Raw genomic sequence first — 9,309 nt, 5'->3', positions numbered from 1 at the left:
TGACAGGCTTGAGAGGTGGGCCCGTGAGAACCTCATGAAGTTCAACAAGACCAACTGCAAGGTCCTGCACGTGGGTTGGGACAATGCCAAGCACAAATACGGCCTGGGCAATGAGTGGATTGAGAGCAGCCCTGAGGAGAAAGACTTGGGGGTATGAAAAACTGAATATGAGCCAGCAATGTGCATTTGCAGCCCAGAAAACCAACCGTATCCTAGGCTGCATCAAAAGAAGCATGGCCAGCAGGTCAAAGGAGGTGATTCTCCCCCTCTATTCTGCTCTTGTGAGACCCCACCTGGAGTACCACGTTCAGCTCCAGGGCCCCAGACATAAGAAGGACATGGACCTCTTGAAGCGAGCCCAGAGGAGGGCCACGAAGATGGTCAAAGGGCTGGAGCACCTCTCCTAAGAAGACAGGCTGAGAGAGTTGGGGTTGTTCAGCCTGGAGAAGAGAACGCTCCGGGGACACCTTCCAGCAGCCTTCCAGTACTTAAAGGGGGCCTACAAGAAAGCCAGAGAGGGACTTTTTACAAGGGCATAGTAGTGATAGCACCAGGGGTACTGGCTTTAAACTGAAAGAGGGCAGATTTAGATTAGATGTAAGGAAGCAGTTCTTTACTGTGAGGGTGGTGAGGCACTGGAACAGGTTGCCCAGAGAAGTTGTGGATGCCCCATCCCTGGAAGTGTTCAAGGCCAGGTTGGATGGGGCTTTGAGCAACCTGGTCTAGTGGAAGGTGTTGCCAACCACGGCAGCAGGGTTGGAACTAGAGGGTCTTTAAGGTCCCTTCCAACCCAAACCATTCTGTGATTCCTCTGACAAAAGTTACCTTCCCTGCTTATCAGTGCAGATCTTTTGAGATAGAACAGGTGCAAAAGAGATCAGCTGTAATGTTAAAAACTGACATGAAAATTCAGGAGAATTAATTACACCTACTTTGAATCTTCTTTCTAGTCTAGCTGCTGTGCTTAGTTTAGCTTGTTTGACTAAATATAAATTTAATTGCAACTCATGATTGCTCTTGCAGTTAAATAGCTACAGTTGCTTGATTATTGGTGGTGTTTTTTTTTTAAAACAGAAGGCTTGTTTCCTAAGGAAATGAGGTTTTAGAGAGTGAGCTGCAAATAAGTCCCCTAAGTAACCTACTGCCAATTTCAATCTCATTTTGAGAAGGGTAGTGGTCTTGAAAGTACAAAATTTAGTGCCCCTACAAATGGTAAGGCAAGTCAAGCATCTTGAATTCCTAGCAACAATGAAGCTTAACACATGCTGCTACTTGTCCTGTCAAAGAGAAAGAGGTGGTGAATGGGGAAGTTCTCGGAGAGAAAAAATAAAAACAAAGAGAAAGGGAAAGAGAAACCCTGGAAAAGCGTGAAGAAACCAGATGTACAGTGATCAGAATGGTAACAAAATAAGTCAGTAGGAAACTAAACCTTACTAGCTCCAGTGCTGAAGGAACAACCTTTTTCTTTGGGTGAGTAGACTGTCATTCAATATATGCTGGTTCTATGTTTCCTCTCATTAAAGAAGTTTTAAAATATTTTGCATGGTTGTTCACAGGTTTAGTTTTGACCATGTAGTTCAAATACTATGGTATTTTCAGGTTTGGAATCAAGACACCAAAGGAGCTGAAGCAAATTGGCCTTGTTGAGGTAGAATATCGCCAGACAAACAATTCTGGATTAATGTATGATTAATAGTGTATGTGATTTTGTTCATTGCCTCCAATTTGGTTAATAAAACTCCTGTTTTCATGTCACTAAACCCCACAAACCCCTTCCAGTAGCACAGCAGAAGTGAAACTTCTATAGACTTATCAGTCCATTTATAATGTGACCTTCACCATAATATGAAGGCAGTAGCTTCATCTAACTACCATTCAAATCACCATTTTCTGTTGGAAAAGTTATGAGAATGGAGAAAAATTCTGACAAAAAAAGTTCTTAGGGCTGCTTCAACAAAGGAATTTAATCTTTATTAGCTTTTCAATCCAAGAAAAAGGATTAAAAAAACATAATGTTCACTTTTTACAGGTGAAAATCATCCAGAAGAAAACACAGCATAACTAACTAGAAAATAATGATTAAACATTAAACAAAACAGAGGTCATGCTCAGATACTACCCACTGGGAAACTACCATACTTCTCTTCTACGGGGTAACCCTGCAGCTACTTGCTAGCTATTGCAGTGACTGCTACAACACCTGAACTGCAGATCAGCTGAAAAGTGGTGACCTGCCTCCATGCATTTCACACTTTGCCTTCCTTTTTTTTAGTTCATTTATCAAGCATACATTGAACATCAATTCAAAGAACCCACCATCCAGTCTGCTAAAGGTCATGAAAGCCAGACTGTATCTAACTACATAGCATTCAATTAGCAGAAATGAAAACAACCCCAAACCCTGACCACATTTCACAAACACGTGGAGAATGAACAGCAGGGAAAGCTGTCCATTTAGAAAATACAGAATTTACAAACACAATGTTTGCAGGCATCTGTCCTTGAGGCTTTCAGTATTTCTTCACTCCCTCATATTTCTTGCTTCCTGTCTTTTTCATCAATCACCTCCTTCCAACTGCAAATTCCAGGAAGGGCTCCCAAAATGCTCTGAGAAACTAGATTTATATATTTCATACGATTCACTGAAATAGCTCAGATAAAGACTTTCTGTCATTATCAAACTTATCTGGAAAGGACTTACCGACCACTTTAAAAGGGATTTCTGCTCTACCCTGCTACCTCTTTCCTCGCAACCCAATTTCAGTGCACTAGATTAGAAGTTTTTCACTACAGGTCTTCAGCTGCAGCCCATCAGATAAGGAAAATCAGATAAATTTTTTTCTCCCAATAACATCAAGGCAGTTAAGGATCTTAAAATATGATACTCCACCAGTGTTTTAGGCTGCCATAGAAAAGAAACCGGTTATACTCCAAGGTGTGCTTTGCTGAACTGTACACTGAATTCTACCAGGAGAAAAAGTTCTGTCCACTTTGCTGGATACTTTACTTTATCACAGTAGCATTATGAAGAAATTAACTCTATTACTGCTAACGTGGCAATTAGAAAAAACCACAACTAACCACTGCCCCCCAGTGACTAATTTACTCAGAACAGTAATATGCAAGCACAATTCATGAATCACTCTTCTTATTTGAATTTATCACATATCTTTCAGTCAGTTCCCTCTGTAGACAGAAGTTCTGAGTACAAGAGTGCAAGCTGATTTTAGGGGCTGTGCTAGCTTCTTTCCATTCAGTATCTATGCTGCATATATTACTTCAAAATACAGATCTCTCCAGCTCCTGAGATTATCTTTTTCATCAGCTCCCAATTACCTGCTCCCAGATAGCACCTCCCTTCCTAAAAGCTTATTTTTGACACTGCCAACTTACCCTTTTTGACAGTTCTGTTCCCTTCCCCATGGCTTTCAATCAATAACCTAATTCTTTCACACACTACAGTTGTTCTTCTCCCCATAAGTCTCTAGGAGTTCTTCAGTATTAGCAAGAACAAACACCTGTCGCATCCAGACACCCACAAATTCTGATCAATTTTACAGAAAAAGACATGCTAAGTCAATACCAGGCAGGTAGCAAAATTTAGCACATGGCACTACTTGAATGTAGGCATTTTTCTTTGAAGTCCCATTTCTGCCAAAAAAACCCAGAGCCAACCCTGCAAATTGCAGGTCTATACCTGACAAAATGTTACGTGGTAGAACACAAAATAGAAAACACTCCTGTAAATTGCTACAAGTCAATTTATAGTCATCAGAAATTTCTTACTTGAGTTGGATGTCCTTTGGGCAAAATTCTAATCTATCAAAATCTACAAATAGAAAGAACAAAAAACCCACTTAGTGTTTTAGGATTTTTTAATGTATGTCTAGAAAAAAAAAATATTGAAGTACTAAGATAACACTTACCTAAGCCACATTCTCCAACTGCTATTACCTTTGTCTTATTTTTTTCAATCAGATTTTTTAATTCAGATAAATACTGTTCAGGGCTACTCTGTTCAAATTCTCCACAGCGGGTAGGATGACAGCCAACTGTACTGTAGAACATGTCTAAAGCAAGATAGTATTAGTTGGTTTTAAGAAAAAAAAAAAAAGAAAATTTATAGAAGTTATAGACAGTATCTGTATCTGGACTTTTTTTTGTTGCTCATTATTTTAAAAGAAAAGTCCCCTTGAACATCTTTATCTTGGTGATGATTTTATTACACTTGTATTTTCTGCTTTAAAAAATGTTAGACAGTATTTCCAGCAGGGGTGTGTGCATGTGTTTCTTTTGAGTACACATTATTTAGTATACTCCAAAACCGCAACTCAAAGCTGAATTACTCCGGTGGAGCGGCCCTCAACAAATCATACAATTGTTGAGGATGGAAGAAACCTCTTGAGATCACCCAGAAATACATCTCGTTCAAAATGCATCAGGTTATCCTCAGCATCCTCAGGCAGACAGCACGCAGTGTGCCTCTGCATAAGCTGTTACAGAATTTCACAAGCAACATCTAGCCTGATTCACCCACATATCTAATCTAGGTTACCTTAGTGCCAAAACTAACACTTCTGCTAAGTGCCTTTATGGAGAACGTATAAGCTTGGGAGGGAGGGAAAGACTATATAAGGCCCCGAGCAACTTGACCTAATCTTAAAGCTAGTCCTTCTTTGATGGAGGTGGGGAGATTGATCGGGTTGGACCAAATTAACTCCTCAGGTTCATTCCAACTTAAATTATTCTATGGTTCTCTTCATAAATAGTACTTTAACATGTGTTTTAGTTCAAATACATACTAATTAGTGGAATGATATTTGCCTTTTCACAGAAAGAAAGGTAAAGCTAGGAGAACCGTAAAGAAAAAGATACCTCTCTTGTTCAAGCTGGTCATGATAGATTGGTAAGTAAAAAACAAACAAAAACCCACCAAAAAACATATCCTCCACACCATATAAGCATTCCAGCTTATTTCTAGAAGAGAGCCTTGTAACAAAATTTGTATTCCAGAAATTTCCTGTAATTGCTGTCTAGAAATAGAAATTACAGGAAAGACTGATTCCTTCCAACACCCAGGGATCTAAAGAGCAACATACAGGAACTCATACACAATGCATTCATCGCATTCTGAAACATAATTTCTCATTTTGAGATTCTGAAACACCACCAGTGGCAGGTCCTTTTGAACTCTTAATTCTGAGAGTGGAGAAGGTTATATATTTAACTGACAACATTAAGTTTAAAGTGGAAATACCATTTGTTTGTGCCAGCTGCAATGCATCTTTACTATCTTGTAGACTCCCACCTGTAATCAAAAACTTGGAAGAAGAAAAGTACTGTCAGTGAGTATGATCTTCTCTGAACATCAAACAGAATATTTAAGAAAACACTCAGATGTAAGTAAGAATCTAGACAGAGAACATGAGAAGATAATTACTAATGTATATTTGACAAAATTTCATAAATCAGTAAAACCTCAATGGTCCTCAGGAGCTAGTAAATACACTAGGTATCAAAACCTGATTTTTTTCTTTATCAAGTATCTTCTAAGTATTTAAACCATTAAATTAGTAAAATACATCTATGTGCAGCAATATTAACTTCATTAGACAATGACTCAAGAAACTTTATTTGCATTCAAGAAATGATAATCAGAAACATTCTCCTTGTCTTACAGGTGGAGAAACTAAAAACTCCTCAACACCCAAAACAAGACATGAGTAAGTAAGTAGATAAACCAACAAAGGAGCCCGTATCAGAGTTGGGATTACAAATTTAAAAATTTCTGCCTCCGATCTTTTATTTTTACCTTAAGATCAAAGGTTATCACACAAGAATTGTTGCTTACAGCGTTTTTTGAATCACCACTTGCAGGATCTTGTACCCTAGGTCTTAATAAATGATGACTACACTGCTTTTGGACCACTTCTATCCCTACGTATGCTATATACCAGACTCGGTCAGCACCAAGTCAGACATTTCTGCAGCATGGTCCATTAGAGATGGACACATCCCAACAGTATCGCCAGAAAAATAAATTAAGCTGAAAGTGGCTCAGAGTACACATATCACAGGGCAAAACTTCACAAAAATTACCACAAATCAGCAGCTATATAGAAAAATAGAAGTATTTTCAAATAAACAGATTAAGATTCTAGGCAAGTAGAAACAATCTGGGATGGGATAGACTTCTGACGCTGTACAGGACAGTAGCAAGACTGAAAACATAGCTAAGGACATGGAAATCCTGAATTCCATCTCTGAATTCACTGTGCACCTTGAAAAAGTTATGCAGCCAATCTTTTTTTGATGATAAAGTAGGAAAATTGCCACTTACTTTCAGAGGGTGGTATAAAGATTAAACAGTACTTATACAGCATATATAAACACAGTAAAAGTGACTATGATTCTGTATTTGCTGTAGTGTGGTAACTTCTCCATCGCTAGAGCTTTCTTTTTTTTGTCTACCAGTTTATTGTCCCTTATTTTCAGACAAGAGCCTTTTAGCAAGTCTATTCCTCTTCTAGAGGAGGGTTTATTTCTTTATTTCTAATCCACCAGCCTTATTAGTGCAGTAGAACAGTTCATGACAGTGTGCATTGTATTCAATTTTAATTCATATTTTTGTCTTGACAATTTATTCAGTTTAGAGAGATATAGGCAGGCTAGACTATTATAACAAAAGGAGTGTGGTCCACTGCTGAAAACACCAATTTCAAGCTAAGAGTTACAAACCTGTTCATAATGATGCTGTTTAAATGCACATAAGCCAGACATTCGGATGAAAGAATTTATGGGCACTCCCAGCTGTTCTGCAATTACCAATTTCCTTTACATACAGAAATATCTGAAGGATTATTATCAGGAGAGTTTTTGAGTTTTGATCTGTGGTGGCAACTGTTGAGTCAGTCACTCAGGATACAAGAAGACAGGAGTGGCTGCCTATAATACTACTAACACAGAAAATTACGTACTAGTTGACTGCAGTAGGTCAGAGGAGAACACCCTTCTCTTGAAACTGTACAGAAGAAATTCTACATACATACCACATATGATACCACTGAACTTAAATAATCAGCATCTAACGATCTGTGCAAATGAAAGACAATGCTCTGCACAGAACGCTTTTGTTTTATGCTGTTGAAGAAAGTTACTGCATTTTCCACTGCAAGTTGCAGAAACATTGTTTTAATAGTCGAGCACTAAAAACCCAAAGTATTAGAAAGCAGTTTAAAATATTAAAGAAATTTTATTATAAGAAATTACCTTTTTAATGCCAATTTTGACTGCTCTCTCTACCACATCCAAAAAGTCATCTGTGAAAGTTCATAAAAATATCATAAATTGAACTTCAGGTTTTACAGCATAACTTAACTACTTTTCAACTAAAACTCACTTTCATGCAGTCAAAATGCATATCACAATCAATCTTTAAACCACATTTCAGTAATCTTTAGAAGACAATAACAAAATGCAATAACTGAAGATACAATTTAAATCCAAGAAGTCAATGGAAGTTTTTCACATACTTTAGTAGACTCTTTTTACATTTATATCTAAAGGCCATGACAGCAAAAAAAGCATCAGTTATAATTAGTAACTATGACTCAGCAATGCAATACTTCATAGTTTATTGATCATAATTCTCAGATCAGTTTCTTCCATGCAATCCTAACATAAATACATCAGCAATTTTCCATTTTGCTCTAGAAGCAGTTACCTGTATGACAACTTAACAGCAATTCAGTAGAAGACAGTATATTTTGCTTAGAACATCTAACTTATTTTGTCACACTTTCTTCTTCAAGCCATAGTAAATAATAAGCATCCAGTTTCTGAGGAGAAAAAAAAAGTTCTAACCTCACTTGCTGACAAGAGGCTTCCATTTTAATAAGAGGGATTCAGTCTTTCAGCAGATACAAAGCAACACTTACCTTGATGTTTTTGTGTTCCCCTGTAGATTCCTCTGAACATAGGATCTGTCAGGTTAATACCAATATCTATGAAAAAACAAATATAGAAATTAGATGCTATAGTCACTCTGCATTTCATTCTGAGCGTTAGCCAACTAGGGAAGGCAATGTAAAGCATATCTCAGTAGAACCCAACTACCACATTGACAGGACATACAAAGCTTAAGCATAAGTTTACTCACATAATTTGAGAGCTTACTTCTTACTAGAAGTGACAGAAAAATTGAATTTTGGCCTTCTGTGCAACTCCAGACTTATTCTATGAGTGTATAAGACACGTTCTCATAGTCACCAAAGCTAATACGTATATACTGTTTATTGCAATTAATTCCGCTTTTCGCATGAAAATACAAATTTATCTTGGCCCACAAGCAGTAACAGGGAAGGGAAAACACAGCATCTCACATACAACCTTTACACCAGTGGGAGCAGCAGCAGACTGCCTCACAAAAGCTGCCTGTTTTCCCTCCTACGGCCTGCGACCATCCAGCCTGGCCAGCAGCATGAACAAGAAAACCTGCAATGCAGTCACCGACCAAAGCTGCTCCAGCCCCAGCACAGCCGCCTTCTACTTGGCTCCCAAGGCCTTCCCTGAGCTGCAGCCTCACAGCCAAGGGCTGAAGCAGAGGCTTCAGCAACAACCACCTCCCCAGCTGCCAGAACCCACGTTTCTAACAGGGTTTCCAGTGGGAAGGGAAATTTTCCAAGGCTGCTCAGCCACACGCAGAACATCGATCTCAACCGACCTTCTCAAATTTGCATACCTACTGCCAAATTTCCTAAGAATATTAACATTTTCATCCAAGCCAACGCCATGCAATTAGAAACAACCACAGCTAACGCGCCAACGCGATAAAGGGGACGAGAAGCGGCCAGAAAACCCAGAGTTTAGGGATAACGCTGAGTAGACGGGCAGCAGCCCCTCGGTGCCCCGCGTGAAGCCCCCAGCGATGGCAGAAGCGTTCCCAAACACTTCTTGTAAGCCTAAAGGCGGCCTGCATCTCGGCCCCGGAGACACCGAGAGGGACTACAGAAGGTGACGAGCCCTGGATGAGGGGCAGGCCCCACCACCAGAGCGGCCCACGCCCCCCCCGCCCGCCACGCTCGGCCCCTCAGGGAGCGGGGCGGCCTCAGCCCGGCACCGGGCGAAGTACGGAGGGACTCTGGGGCGAGGCGACCAGCCCCCACCGGGGCCGGGGACGCAGACCCCCCTACCCGCCTCCGCTCTCCCCTCACCGATGAACTTGGCACGACTCATGGCGGCGGCGGCGGCGGGAGCGCGAGCCACGCGCCTGCGCGCGGCGACGTCCTCCACCTTCCCGTCAGCCCCCGC

The 9,309-nt window shown here is 40.1% G+C and overlaps 1 protein-coding gene across 2 annotated transcripts in view; it reads right to left on the bottom strand.

Annotated features, from left to right (window-relative positions):
- TATDN1 (TatD DNase domain containing 1) overlaps positions 1 to 9,272 on the bottom strand; it is a 17,109-nt gene extending 7,837 nt beyond the window's left edge. For both annotated transcript variants that reach the window (XM_010576931.1, XM_010576930.1), the window contains exons 1-6: positions 9,213 to 9,272; positions 7,938 to 8,003; positions 7,270 to 7,319; positions 5,258 to 5,321; positions 3,927 to 4,070; positions 3,787 to 3,829 (exon numbers count right to left, since the gene is read on the bottom strand). In XM_010576931.1, the coding sequence (XP_010575233.1) occupies positions 3,787 to 3,829; positions 3,927 to 4,070; positions 5,258 to 5,321; positions 7,270 to 7,319; positions 7,938 to 8,003; positions 9,213 to 9,234 (389 nt within the window). In that variant the 5' untranslated portion in view covers positions 9,235 to 9,272. The remainder of the gene's footprint in view (positions 1 to 3,786; positions 3,830 to 3,926; positions 4,071 to 5,257; positions 5,322 to 7,269; positions 7,320 to 7,937; positions 8,004 to 9,212) is intronic.
- Positions 9,273 to 9,309: the final 37 nt, after the last annotated feature.

The sequence above is a fragment of the Haliaeetus leucocephalus genome, unplaced genomic scaffold (assembly GCF_000737465.1).
Source record: "Haliaeetus leucocephalus isolate CR32 unplaced genomic scaffold, Haliaeetus_leucocephalus-4.0 Scaffold555, whole genome shotgun sequence".
NCBI lineage: Eukaryota > Metazoa > Chordata > Aves > Accipitriformes > Accipitridae > Haliaeetus > Haliaeetus leucocephalus.
This window is presented reverse-complemented; position numbering and strand designations above follow the sequence as displayed.